This window comes from Phyllobates terribilis, unplaced genomic scaffold, assembly GCF_046119375.1.
Source record: "Phyllobates terribilis strain yellow unplaced genomic scaffold, ASM4611937v1 Scaffold_9__5_contigs__length_417890890, whole genome shotgun sequence".
In the NCBI taxonomy this organism is placed as follows: domain Eukaryota; kingdom Metazoa; phylum Chordata; class Amphibia; order Anura; family Dendrobatidae; genus Phyllobates; species Phyllobates terribilis.
In genome coordinates this window covers 232727880-232743018 of record NW_027362769.1, presented here as the reverse complement: position 1 = coordinate 232743018, position 15139 = coordinate 232727880, and the positions used below count along the sequence as shown (strand labels likewise).

Genomic DNA, 15139 nt, shown 5'->3' with positions numbered 1-15139 from the left:
GTAATGGAGAGGCGTCTATAAGACACCCCCATTACTAACCCCATAGTCAAAGTTAAAAGAAAACACAAACACCCAGAATAAAGTCCTTTAATTGAAATAAAGACACAATCCTTTATTGTTCTAAATTAAACCATACTTACCATCACGCCCATTCCAGCTGAAGCCAACGATCTCCTGCAATAAAAGAAAAATAATAAAGCAACATCATCCTTACCTTTCCATGGTTCCCACGACAGCTTCAGCTCTGCTACATCGAGATGACAGGCTGGACCGCAGCAGAACGCCGCCATCCAGCCTGTCATCCCGCAGACACTGAGAAGCGCAGGCTTGCTTGCGCTCTGCAGTGTCTGGCTGTGACGGCATAAAGATGAGACGAGTTCATGTCCAATGAACTCGGCGCACCTCATGCACGTCACTGACAGCGTGGGAAAATTCTCACGCTGAAGCGCTGAGTGCAGGAGAATTCTCCCACGCTGTCAGTGACGTGCATGAGGTGAGCTGAGTTCATTGGACATTAACTCGGCTCATCTGGATGCCCTCACAGAGAGACACTGTGGAGCGCAAGCAAGCCTGCGCTTCTCAGTGTCTGCGGGATGACAGGCTGGATGGCAGCGTTCTGCTGCGGTCCAGCCTGTCATCTCGATGTAGCAGAGCTGAAGCTGTCATGGGAACCACGGAAAGGTAAGGATGATGTTGCTTTATTATTTTTCTTTTATTTCAGGAGATCGTTGGCTTCAGCTGGAATGGGTGTGATGGTAAGTATGGTTTAATTTAGAACAATAAAGAATTGTGTGTTTATTTCAATTAAAGGACTTTTTTCTGGGTGTTGTTTTTTTTTTTAAATACTTTACTAGAAATTCATGGTGGTCATGTCTAATATTGGCGTGACCCCATGAATTTTGGGCTTAGGGCCAGCTGATAATGCCAAGCTGGCCCTAACCCCTTTATTACCCAGTGAGCCACCGCATCAGGGCCCTGGATGAGTTGGGTACAGCTCCAGAAGATGGCGCTTCTATGAACGCGCCATTTTCCGGGGTGGCTGCGGACTGCAATTTGCAGCGGGGGGGGGGCCAGAAAGCTTGGGCCTCCCTGCGCTGCGGATTCCAGCCCCCAGCTGCATAGTTGTACCTGGCTGGACACAAAAACAGGGCGAAGCCCCACGTCAATTTTTTTTTTATTATTTCATGAATTTCCTGAAATAATTTAAAAAAATTGAAGTGGGGCTTCGCACTATATTTGTGTCCAGCCAGGTACAGCAGGCAGGAACGGGCTGCCCCCAACCACCAGCTGACTATTTGTACCTGGCCGGACACAACAATATAGGGAAGGCCTTTTTTTCTTAATTATTTCATGAATTTCATGAAATAATTAAAAAAAAAATACGTGGGGCTTCGCCCTATTTTTGTGTCCAGCCAGGTACAACTAGGCAGCTGGGGGCTGGAATCTGCAGCGCAGGGAGACCCAAGCTTTCTGGGCCCCCCCCCGCTGCAAATTGCAGTCCGCAGCCACCCCGGAAAATGGCGCGTTCATAGAAGCGCCATCTTCTGGCGCTGTACCCAACTCATCCAGGGCCCTGGTGCGGTGGCTCACTGGGTAATAAAGGGGTTAGGGCCAGCTTGGTATTATCAGCTGGCCCCAAGCCCAAAATTCATGGGGTCACGCCAGTATTAGACATGACCGCCATGAATTTCTAGTAAAGTATTTAAGAAAAACACAACACCCAGAATAAAGTCCTTTAATTGAAATAAACACACAATTCTTTATTGTTCTAAATTAAACTATACTTACCATCACGCCCATTCCAGCTGAAGCCAACGATCTCCTGCAATAAAAGAAAAATAATAAACCAACCTCATCCTTACCTTTCCATGGTTCCCACGACAGCTTCAGCTCTGCTACATCGAGATGACAGGCTGGACCGCAGCAGAACGCTGCCATCCAGCTTGTCATGCCGCAGACACTGAGAAGAGCAGGCATGCTTGCGCTCCTCAGTGTCTCGCTGTGACGGCATCCAGATGAGCCGAGTTCATGTCCAATGAACTCAGCTCACCTCATGCACGTCACTTACAGCGTGGGAAAATTCTCACGCTGAAGCGGTGAGTGCAGGAGAATTCTCCCACGCTGTCAGTGACGTGCATAAGGTGAGCTCATGTCCAATGAACTCAGCTCACCTCATGCACCTCACTGACAGCGTGGGAAAATTCTCCTGCACTCAGCGCTTCAGCGTGAGAATTCTCCCACGCTGTAAGTGACGTGCATGAGGTGCGCCGAGTTCATTGGACATGAACTCGTCTCATCTTTATGCTGTCACAGCCAGACACTGCAGAGCGCAAGCAAGCCTGCGCTTCTCAGTGTCTGCGGGATGACAGGCTGGATGGCGGCGTTCTGCTGCGGTCCAGCCTGTCATCTCGATGTAGCAGAGCTGAAGCTGTCGTGGGAACCATGGAAAGGTAAGGATGAGGTTGCTTTATTATTTTATTTTTATTACAGGAGATCGTTGGCTTCAGCTGGAATGGGCGTGATGGTAAGTATGGTTTAATTTAGAACAATAAAGAATTGTGTCTTTATTTCAATTAAAGGACTTTATTCTGGGTGTTTGTGTTTTTTTTAACTTTGACTATGGGGTTAGTAATGGGGGTGTCTTATAGGCGCCTCTCCATTACTAACCTGGGCTTGATGTCAGCTGGCATTATAAGCTGACATCAACCCCAGCCCTATTACCCCCTGCCACCGCACCAGGGCAGCGTGGAAGAGCGAGGCTAAGTGGCAGAATTGGCGCATCCTATGAATGCGCCATTTCTGGGGCGGCTGACGGCTGGTGTTTCTAGCCTGGGAGGGGGCCAATATTCATGGCTCCCTTCCTGGGCTATTAATATCAGCCCCCAGCTGTCTGCCTAGCCTTTGCTAGCTATTAAATTAGGGGGGACCCCACGTCATTTTTTTTTAGGGGGTCCCCCATTTTAATAGCTAGTAAAGGCTATGTATTCAGCTGGGGGCTGATATTAGTAGCCTGGGAAGCTCCGTGGGTATTACCCCCTTCCCAGGCTTCAAACATCTGCCCCAGCTGTCTGCTTAACCTCCGCTAGAGCCTAAAATTAAGGGGAACCCCACACCAATTTTTTTAATAATAAATCCTTTATTTTAATACTAAATGACAAGTACAGTAACCAACACTATCACTGTACTTCATATATATGTGACTGACATGTTTCTATCTATCTAATCTATGTGTGAAGCTCTATTCTGTCTGTTATAAATTGTCGGGTACAGATGCTGAATTGCCGGCCGGCTTTCTTAAAGAGACGGTGCATGAAAACACTATTATTTTTTTTTAATAAATCCTTTACACTAAATGACAAGTACAGTAAGCAACACTGTCACTGTACTTCATATATATGTGACTGACATGTTTCTATCTATCCAATCTATGTGTGATTCTCTATTCCTTCTATTCTAAATTGTTGGGTACAGATGCTGAATTGCCGGCCGGCTTTTTTAAAGAGACGGTGCATGAAAACACTATTATTTTTTTTGATAAATCCTTTACGCTAAATGACAAGTACAGTAAGCAGCACTGTCACTGTGCTTCTTATATATGTGGCTGACATGTTTATATCTATCTAATCTATGTGTGAAACTCTATTCTTTCGGTTCTAAATTGTCGGGTACCTGTGTACGCCGCTGCTGAATTGCCGGCTTTTCATGTTTCACTGTTGGCACTGTTCCCATCGATTTGGGCAATCACTGTAATGCCACAACCACCATGGCTGTGGCATTACAGTGAGTGGCAGACAATCCCTGCATGATTGGTGCTCTAAATAGCGGCAGACATGCAGGACACGCTTTTGGTGCACGAACAGTTATCGAACATAACCTCGAACAGCCGAATTTTTTGCAAATCGTTCGTGTTCGCCGAACGGCTCGAACACCGCCCAAAACAGCTCGAATTTGAGATTGGCGAACAGTTCTAGTCGAACACCGCTCATCTCTATTCAGTACCGAAAATGTATATTGCAGAATAGATGCTACAAAGATTCTTCTTTGCTAAAAGTCAGACCATTATACTTCATGGATATTTGTGGTGAACACATTGGAAGAATTTCCTGTCAGATATATGTATGTTAGGGGCATCCAAGTTTTTGCTTAAAAGGGTTTTTTTAAGGCTTGGGATGAATCCTGGCAATGTGCACATTGTACACTGTCAGGGTTCACTGATGTTGCCAGTGAGAGCAGGCAGTTGAGTGAGTGCAGATGAGATTTGCACACATCCAGCCACATTCCGACTAGACTTGTTCACTTCTGTTGACAGAGGACGAACACGTCTAGTTGACGACTGCAAGTATGCAAATCTCATACATGTGGTCTGTTTCACCAGCAACACCGGAGAATCCTGACAGTGTGTAGTGCACATGCTGTCAGGTTTCTGAAGTCTGCGTCCACTTGGAATGACTGCAGACTTTCACCTCCAGCCTGGATAGCCTCTTTTAAGATAGAATGGTGTCATCTGGATATTAGGAGCATGACTTCCTAAAATTAAAATTGGCCTTTTTTATCATGTTTTTTTTTTTTTTTCTTTTCTTTTTCAGCAATCCAAAAAAGTCTTCAAAAAAAGTGGACAACGCAGGTACGAAACCCATTCAACATGAATGTTCACTAGTCATTGTGTTTTCTAAGGAAATGATATTGAAGTCCCGCTAACTTATATCCTTTCAATGACATTGTGTCATAAAATGATGTGAATAAATTGCCTCTTTTTCTGTAGTATAAAAGTAATGCAGCCTTACCAAGTAATGCTAGGTTCCCTTTGCTATCTCGGTGTCTTTTTTAACGTATTTAGTGGAAAAGGATCCCAGCGTATACATTAAAGGGAACGGGTTATCAGATTCAGAACTACAGGCAGCAGGAATCAGAGACTGGATGCGGGATTGCCACCTTGTATGACATACTCTTACATTCTGTGGTGACTAGTCCGGCACGGTTTCCGGCAGTTTCTCCTTACCCCACTCCAGTTGACTGACAGGCCTCTCCCTATATAGACACAAGGGAGAGACCTGTCAATCACCTGGAGCGGCAATGGGAGGGGGCGGAGCCAGGATTAGGCTCATTGTTGGCTATGTTCCCAGCCGCATCTTTTAATTTTAGTATCTGTGAAAAGCCAGAGCGTTTAAGGGAAAAACCTATCTGTGTAATCATGCAGCTAGGCTCTGATGCATACTATCCGTTGTTTATAGGTTGCCTTAAAAAGCTCAGGGCGTGTATGTGCTTATCAATGGCAGCCCTCATCCTATATGGTCCCATAATTTAAAAAAAAATAAAGTGTACTGCTTAATAGCTTACATTTTTAAAGAAAATTGGAAAAAACAGGCAACACTCCAGAAATGGCTTGAGAAAGGCAGAGAAATCTGCTGAAACTTTGCTGCTAATGGACCAGTAAAGCCATGGTTTGTACACTTTAAGTTTTGGAGTGCTGCCTGTTTTTTCTAATTTTCGATTAGTGGAAGGTTTGGACATCACCGTAACAGGTTTTATTGCACCCAGCTTCTTTTGGTAGTGCTGCCAAATTTTCTTTAAACTATTACATTTTTAAAGGGTATTTGCAGGAGGATTAACCCTCCTACAGTTTCTATTTGGGTGTATTGATCATAGAAATACAAATGGGATATCTGAGATTGCCAGGTACCGGATTACCATGGCAGACAGATCCACCTGCTCTATGCGCCATGTAGTGGGCATTCTCAGGTAGTGCAGCTCAGATTTTATACATATTAATGAAAGCTCAAAATCAGCATATTAGGACGACCACTGCAGTGTACAGAGCTTTGGTGGATCTGGCTTTATATACAGTTTAGTTCAAGACGCCACAGGATTTGGTAATGGCTGATTGTAACCGTGCTGGGTGTCTCACTCCCCCTATATGGTATTGATGACTTCTCCAAAGGATAGGCTAGCCTTATTAAAATCCAGGATAACCCACTTAATTATTTAAAGGGGCTGGCCACATTGCATTCAAATTTCTAAAATGTCCTTAAGAGCCTGTGTTATGGCTGTAATTAGATTTTTTGCGCTCTACTGCCCTCGGCGGGGCCGCGCGCTCTACTGCCCTCGGCGGGGCCGCGCGCTCTACTGCCCTCGGCGGGGCCGCGCGCTCTACTGCCCTCGGCGGGGCCGCGCGCTCTACTGCCCTCGGCGGGGCCGCGCGCTCCACTGCCCTCGGCGGGGCCGCGCGCTCTACTGCCCTCGGCGGGGCCGCGCGCTCTACTGCCCTCGGCGGGGCCGCGCGCTCTACTGCCCTCGGCGGGGCCGCGCGCTCTACTGCCCTCGGCGGGGCCGCGCGCTCTACTGCCCTCGGCGGGGCCGCGCGCTCTACTGCCCTCGGCGGGGCCGCGCGCTCTTCTGCAGTGATCAATGTTAGCCATTGTCTGCATGCGTGTAAAAGAGCAGACAGCTGAGGAGGTGGTCAGACAGGTAAATCGCATGATTTCTGCCATCTTAAGGGCAATGAATGGGGTGCTATGTCTCTGTTTATAAAGATGATCCAGGGGCAGAAGCAGCATAGGTTGGGGGTACTACTGTAGATCATGTAGTCTCTTTGGTTATACTTTTAAGGAATGTATATATATATATATTTTTTTTTATTAGCTATGAAAAAAATAATGGAATCCATCAAGGAGCATAGGAAGAAAGCGCACTCTTCACGGACAGTAAGGATCCTTTTCCTGTTTGTCTTTATTTTCAGAAGTTGAAGTTATCGGTTTGAGCTCTGTATGGTCTGTGTACCTGCTTTCATTGTGCTGTATGATGACCAGCATTAATTACTACCAAAACCATTCTCATAGTATGCTTGCTTTTATCAACAGAATAAATCAGTCAAGACAGTAATTGATCTGACGGACGATGAGGGGCAAAAAAGCGATAAAGGTACCATCAACTGATGATAAATTGTTTCAGTTCCTCGCAACTGTGAGGCTACATCTACACTTGCAGCCTCCAATAGCATCTGAAATCCATTTGTGTTAATTGGGTTGTCTAGTCAACAAAACCCTCAGTGCAGGGTCCTCTGTTCAGGATACTCCTTTCTTGACTAGAGTGGAGAGTGATTACAGAGCACGTCTCTTAAAGCCCTCGTGCACATTAAATTTGGTTCAAGCCGCTGATATCCAAGGTGACTATACACAATAGATGAATGGCAGCCAAACTTGTTGCTTTTGGTAGGAGTGAACGGCCATCTATTGTGTATACAGCGTCTTGATTCTTCCCGATCGCACATGTTGAAATACGACATGCCTGATCCTACATCCTTGCAGGACAAATGTCGCCACTTATTCTGCTTTTTTTTTTTTTTAACACATACCGTGCTGAGCATGCATGTGTATGAGAGATCAAAAGCAATCACTGATGGGTGATGCCTTTACATCAAGATTCCCCACAAGATCACAGCGGGGAACAAGGTGCAATTGTCAAAAACTGAGACCCCTGTAACGTTTTGAAACCGTTTTCATCCATTAACATAGTTAATGAGACCTATAACATTTCTGCAAGGTTTTTTGAACAAATCTACCTTAACTTCTGTATCATGCCCTCATATTCACAATACCATTTTATCTGACACCTAAAGCACCGCTCCAGTGGTTTTTGTTTTTTTTATTTTACCCCTGGAGTGGTGCTTCTAATTGAAGGTCTCTGACCCTACCATTATGCTCACCTGCCCCTGTCTTCACCTTTCATCACCGCCGCTCCCGCCGCTCCCTGGCAGTTTGTGACCTGCCGGATGGCTCCAGTGTTTGCTGGGCGAGCCGGAGATCACAACTCAATGCAAGTCTATGAGAGCCTCTTTCTGGCGCTAATCGACTTATATTGAGCCCTTGTGACGTAGCTTCTTACTTCCACTGACAGTCAGAAGTTGTGGTCACAGGATGGCGCTGTGGGACCAGAGCCAATAAAAGGTGAGGACACCGGAGGGGAGCGTTGGTGTAAGACTGGGGGCAGAGACCTTACTTTATAAGCACCATTCCAGCGCTGAAAAAAAATACTGGATTGATGCTTTAAAAGAGGACCTGGCGCTTGGTTAAAAGTGCCCAATTTTTGCATTTATTTTATTCACTGCTTCCTAATATTCTGTTTTTTTGTTTTTAAATCTGCCATATGGTTCCAGAGACGTGGGCTTTTTAATTCAGTGCTTACTTTTATAGTCTTTACCAAGGAGACTGACTCGGGGTAATTATGTAGAGCCAGCCTATAGTCCTGCCCCCAGAGAATCTGTGAGCCAAGCCCCCCTGGGAAAGATTATAAGAATTAGCACTAAATGAAAAGGCCTATAATCTCTGGAGCCATATGGTGGAATTTAAAAAAAAACAACAAAATGAATATTTAGGGGAGCAGCAGGAAAGAGATTAAGACCAAATATTGAGCACTTTTGACCTGATGACAGATCCTCCTAAAACTTAAACACTTTACATTGGACTCTACTTTTGTACGTATTCGTTGGATAATCTGTAACAATCCTGCGGTCATTCCATGAAGTGTGTACATGGCTTTAAAGTCAACCATAAGGTGCGTCCATATTTTAAAAGTATAGGAAAACTGAATATGCCACACTTTATCTATTCCTATGGAACCAAAAAATGTATGACTGGCATAAATCACTGAGAAAGGTATACTCTACGTTTGGCCATTAAAGTCTCTGGCTCAACCCTGCTGCAGATATTAGCCCAGCAGATGCCAAAATCTTGATGCACATGGCCCCTATAAAGTGATGCCATGACTTTAGTTGCTGGGGTCTGCCTTCTGTGAACCCCACCACTCCTGGGAAGAATTGTTTTATTACATTTTTAGTTCCAGAATTACCAGGAACTACTAATTTTACATGACTTCTGATACCCAAAGCAATATAACATTTTCTAGCTTTCAGTTGAACATCCAAAGGTGTCTTTGTGGTATTTGCCCAAAATTTGTAGAAATAGAAACATTTTTTCCCCAGACTCCGCATTGATTTGCGAACCTTGTATCCCAAATGGCGATCTGTCGGCATCGGTGACATCCTCTAAGGAGAGTAGTGTTGAGAACGTTTTTGATAAATATTCTGTTGGGAAAGGCCTTCCTCCATCGAGTAATCACAATGAAACTTCAAGTTCTGATGTGACTGAAGACAGACAGTCTGCCACCATCCCCGACTCTACTAAGTCACAGGTAAGAGACCAGCTAGTTATCAGGACTATCTTGTTTTTAATGACTTGCAACTTATAGAAGCACATGTACAAGTGACCAGCAAATCCGCAGATTTTACTGCTGCCGTAAGTGGGCAGAGCTCAGCATCTCCATTGTAATGTATTATAAAATGCACCCCTTATGTAATCTAATCCTGCAGTCATACTTTTTCCATTTGCTCCCCAATTCATTATTATCTACCACATATATGTTGGCAAGAAGGGGGGAAAATGGATAAACATACGACTGCCGGATCAGACTACGAAGGGTTTGTTTGTAGTTTGTTTCCATGGAGATATCAATTTGCATAAGAGCTGTAGACACAGAGAAGTAATGTTTTTTTTAATGGCGGTGATTTAAAAAAATTTCATTTTGGATGCATTGGAAAAGTAAAAATAATGGTTAAGATGTATGTAGGATAGGCAATTCATATTAAATTAGTGGAAAGTCCTGCTCCCAAGACCGCAAACGATCAGATGTGTGTAGTGCTATAGTGCTTGTGTGAATGCTGCAGCCTCTTCTACACTTAAGGCCCCTTCACACATAGCGACGCTACAGCGATCCCAACAACGATACGACCTGTCGGGGATCGTTGCTGCGTCGCTATGTGGTCGCTGGTGAGCTGTCATACAGGCAGGCTCACCAACGATCAGGGGAGCAGCGACATCGTGGAAAGATCTTTCCACGATGTCCCGCTCCTAGTTACGAGCCTGCTGAAGCAGGAGCCGGCTGGTAACCATGATAAACATCGGGTTACTAGGGGAACACGCGCACCTAGTAACCCACTGTTTATCATGGTTACCACTCTGCTACGGGGAGCGGGAGGTTACCGCTCACCGTAGCAGAGTGGTAACCATGATAAACAGCGGGTTACGAAGTGTGCGTGTGCCCCTAGTAACGTGCTGTTTATCATGGTTACCAGCCTGCTCGCTGGTCACACACAGCGATGTGTACTGACCAGCGAGAGGGAAAAGACCAAAAAATGGTCCAGGACACTTTGCAGCGATCAGCGACCTCACTGCAGGGGCCTGATCGTTGCGAAGTGTCACACATAGCGACATCGCTGGTGAGGTCGCTGTTGCGTCACCAAAACCGTGACTCAGCAGCGATCTCGCTATGTGAGACGGCGGCTTTGCATTGTCCTGTTAACCTCATTGCAGTCTGCTGGGTGGTGGATGAGAGCTGATCATCTGAGCCCCCACAGATCTAATAATGATAGCTTATCCTGAGAATAGAATAATCATATTCTAATCCTGGAAAGCCCCAGGAACCTGACGTGTCCTCAATAGATTGCATATTAAACAGAGCCCATGCTCCTGCAGGGAATTGAATGAGCACATGCTCTTATAGTGTCCGGACTTAGAACGCCTCTACAAGCGCAGTGATCCATTGTGTACACAGTTCAGCCTCACCAAACTTCCTGCCGCTGATCGAGATCTATCCCGCACGCTGCTCCCGTTCTTGATTAAGCTTGGTGAGACTGAGCTATGTACCTGGGCTCACTGCTCATGACGAGGCCTTCAGATCCTAAGGCTGTGTGCCCACGTAGCGTTTTTCAAGCGTATATGCTGCGGAAATTCCGCAAAATTAATGAACATGCTGCGGATTTTTGACCGCAGCATATTCGCTGCGGAAAAATCCGCAGCATGGGCATTGACATTGCGGAATGCCATTGGGGACCATTGGGTGCGGATATACATGCGTTTTACAAGCGTTTAAAACGCATGTATATCCGCACCCAATGGTCCCCAATGGCATTCCGCAATGTCAATGCCCATGCTGCGGATTTTTCCGCAGCGAATATGCTGCGGTCAAAAATCCGCAGCATGTTCATTAATTTTGCGGAAGCGCTGCGGGATCAATGTGCGGATGGTACCCAGTTCTGGAGGAGAGGAGACTCTCCTCCAGACCTGGGTACCAAAGAACCTGTAAAAAAAAGAAAAAATAAAGTTTATACTTATCTTCTGATGTTTTCCCTCCGTCGCGCTGTTGTCTGAAGGACCTGCCACGTCATTGAGTCATGTGACCCACCACATGACTCAATGACGTCACCGCAGGTCCTGCACACAACAGCGTGAGCCGCTCAAGACTCCGGACGGGGCCGAGAATGCATCGGTAGGTGAGTATAAACTTTATTTTTTTATTTTTTACCATTCTGATTCTTTTTTTTTTTTAACTATTACTGGTCACACTATATAAATCCATGCCGGTTGCATGGATTTATATAGTGTGAACAAGTTGTCAAGCACTTTTCCAAGTGATGCTTAAATCACTTGGAGAAGTGCTTGATAACCCGCATGCGGAAATGCATGCAAAGACGCTGCAAAGACGCCTCACAAACGCTTCTACCAGGCGGGAAAACCGCATGTAATATCCGCATGCGATTTTCCCGCCAGGGAGAAGCGTAAAAAATATGCTTCAGGTCCGCAACGTGGGCACATAGCCTTAAAGAGCATGCGTGGGATTTCAGAAACATCTGCTCGAACACCACCAAATCGGAGAGTAATCAATCAAAATTGAATGGGCATGTTTACAAGGATGAATTGGCATGCTGTACACCCTGATGTCTCGGAATAATGTTCTTTCTCACAAGTGGCCATGGTTTTATCTTATAGCTGTGCCACAACAACTAATCATACAGCTTGGCTAGATACATACACATGAAAGAAAAACCCACAATGTTCACAGAAATAACTTGAATCTGACAAAAGTAATAACAAATTAAAATTCTATGAAAGTGAACAAATGAAAGTCAGACATCGCTTTTCAACCCTGCTTCCACAGAATTTAAAAAAAAATTAAACTTATGAAATAGGCCTGGACAGAAATCATGGTACCCCTGAAAATAATGCGACAGAGACATGTTAAATCAAGTTGTGTCCACTAATTAGCATGACAGGTGTCTACAATCTTGTAATCAGTCAGTGGGCCTGTATATAGGGCTACAGATACTCACTGTGCTGTTTGGTGACATGGTGTGTACCACACTCAACATGGACCAGAGGAAGCAAAGGAAAGAGTTGTCTCAGGAGATTAGAAAGAAAATTATAGACAAGCATGTCAAAGGTAATAAGACCATCTCCAAGCAGCTTGATGTTCTTGTGACTACAGTTGCACATATTATTCAGAAATTTTAAGATCCGTGGGACTGTAGCCAACATCCCTGGACGTGGCCACAGGAGGAAAATTGATGACATATCACAGGGAAGGATAATACGAATGGTAACAAAAGAGCCCAGGATAACGTCTAAAGAGATGAACTCCTTTCCGATGTGGTCAGTAATAGTACACACCACGTCGGAAAGGCCAGTTCAGCGGGGGCTCCCGCGGTGCGCCCGCACTGAACCGGGCACATGTCAGCTGTAAGAATCAGCTGACATGTGCCCGCTACATCCGCGGGTAGAATCGCAATCCACCCGCGGCTGTTAACTAGTTAAATGCCGCTGTCAATCTCTGACAGCGGCATTTAACAGCACCGTGCCGAAAGAGCGCCACTTACCCTGCCCATCGGTGACCCTGTCACATGATCGCGGGTCACTGATGGGTGGGCATGGCAACCCGGGGTCTGTAGCAGACCCCTGTGGTTGTCATGTAAAGATTACTATGAGCGCCACCTAGTGGTCGGCGCTCATAGCAAAGGAGCATTTCTGCTACATAGAGGTGATCTGCTCATCGCCTCTATGTAACAGAGGCTAAGGGACTACTGCTGCTTCTAGTCTCCTATGGAGACTATTGAAGTATGCAGAAAGTGTAAAAAAAAAAAAAAAAATGTTTTTAAAAATATGAAAAAATATAAAAGTTTAAATCACCCCCATTTTGCCACATTCAAAATAAAATAATAAAAAAAAAACCACATACACATATTTGGTACCGCCGCGTTCAGAATCGCCCGATCTGTCAATATAAAAAAAGAATTAATCAGATCGGTAAACGGCATAACGAGAAAAAAATTCCAAATGCCAGAATTATGTGTTTTTTGGTCACTGCAACATTGCAGTAAAATGCAATAACGGGCGATCAAAACATCGGATTTATCCCAAAATGGTATCAATAAAAACTTCCGCTCGGTGCGCAAAAAACAAGCCATCACCCAGCCCCAGATCCCGAAAAATGGAGATGCTATAGGTCTCGGAAAATGGCGCCATTTTTTTTTTGCAAACTTTGGATTTCTTTTTTACCACTTAAATTAAAAATGAACCTGTAAATGTTTGGTGTCTATGAACTCGTAATGACCTGGAGAATAATAATGGTAGGTCAGTTTTAGCATTCAGTGAATGTGGTAGAAAAAAAAACAAAACTGTGGAATTGCATTTTTTTTACAATTTCACCGCACTTGGAATTTTTTTCCCAGTTTCCAGTACACAATATGGTAAAACCAGTGATGGCATTTAAGAGTACAACTCGCCCCACAAAAAAATTGGCCCTCACATGGCCATATTGAATGAAAAATAAAGTTCTGTCTCTGAGAAGATGGGGAGCAAAAAACGGACAATGCTCTGGTCATGAAGGGGTTAAAGGTGAACTTCAAGCTCAAGGACCATCAGTGTCAGATCGCACCATCCATCATTGTTTGATCCAAAGTGGATTTCATGGGAGACAACCAAGGAGAACACCATTGTTGAAGAAAAATCATAAAAAAGCCAGACTGGAATTTGCCAAACTACATGTTGACAAGCCACAAAGCTTCTGGGAGAATGTCCTATGGACAGATGAGGCAAAAATGGAAGTTTTTGGCAAGGCACATCAGCTCTATGTTCACAGACGAAAAAATGAAGCATATCAAGAAAAGAACACGATCCCTACTGTGAAACATGGTGGAGGCTCTGTTATGTTCTGGGGCTGCTTTGCTGCATCTGGCACAGGGTATCTTGAATCTGTACAGGGTACAATGAAATTTCAAGACTATCAAGGGATTATAGAGAGAAATGTGCTGCCCAGTGTCAGAAAGCTTGGTCTCAGTCGCAGGTCATGGGTCTTGCAACAGGATAATGACCCAAAACACATAGCTAAAAACACCCAAGAATGGCTAAGAGGAAAACCTTGGACTATTCTGAAGTGGCCTTCTATGAGCCCTGACCTAAATCCTATTGAGCATCTTTGGAAAGAGCTGAAACATGTCATCTGGAAAAGGCAACCTTCAAACACGAGACTACTGGAGCAGTTTGCTCATGAGGAGTGGGCCAAAATACCTGTAGAGAGGTGCAGAAGTCTCATTGACTGTTACAGGAATCTTTTGATTGCAGTGATTGCCTCAAAAGGTTGTTCAACAAAATATTAAGAGTATCATCATTTCTGTCCAGGCCTATTTCATGAGTTTAATTTAATTTTTTTTTTTAAATCTGTGGAAGCAGGGTTCAAAAGCAATGTCTGACTTTCATTTGTTCATTTTCATAGATTTTTAATTTATTATTACTTTTGTCAGATTCAAGTTATTTCTGTGACCATTGTGGGTTTTTCTTTCATTAAACGAGGGGTACCAACAATTTTGACCACATGTGTAAACATGAACCAAAAAGAAGGTCACATCAGCTCACCGGACCTGGTACTTCAATAATTCTTGTAGGGTGCGGTGCACAGAAGAGACCATGGGCCGGTTCTCAGGCAGGAACAATTGTGTAGAGCATTGTTTCCCAAACTCCAGTCCTTATGGCCCCTAACAGGTCCTGATGCCTCGATGATCCTTCCATCACCTGTGCAATACTAAGGAAATCCTGAAAACATGACCTATTGGGGGCCGTGAGGACTGGAGTTTGGGAAACACTGATGTAGAGGAATAAATTTCCAGCAACGGCAAGGAAATATTTATATAGATGCTTACCTATGCTTTTCGAGCACCAAAGCTCTTCATCATAGTTATGGTTAAGAGCTTAAGTGCTCGAAATGCGTGTGCCAAGTGTTTCTATTTTTTTTATTTTTATCTTTTTGTTTTTAAGAG

At 44.5% G+C, this 15139-nt stretch overlaps 1 protein-coding gene across 2 annotated transcripts in view; it reads left to right on the top strand.

Annotated features, from left to right (window-relative positions):
- ATF7IP2 (activating transcription factor 7 interacting protein 2) overlaps window positions 1–15139 on the top strand; it is a 55275-nt gene that overhangs the window by 37059 nt on the left and 3077 nt on the right. For both annotated transcript variants that reach the window (XM_073647747.1, XM_073647746.1), the window contains exons 7-10: window positions 4587–4624; window positions 6640–6701; window positions 6858–6918; window positions 8978–9186. In XM_073647747.1, coding sequence (XP_073503848.1) covers window positions 4587–4624; window positions 6640–6701; window positions 6858–6918; window positions 8978–9186 — 370 coding nt within the window. The remainder of the gene's footprint in view (window positions 1–4586; window positions 4625–6639; window positions 6702–6857; window positions 6919–8977; window positions 9187–15139) is intronic.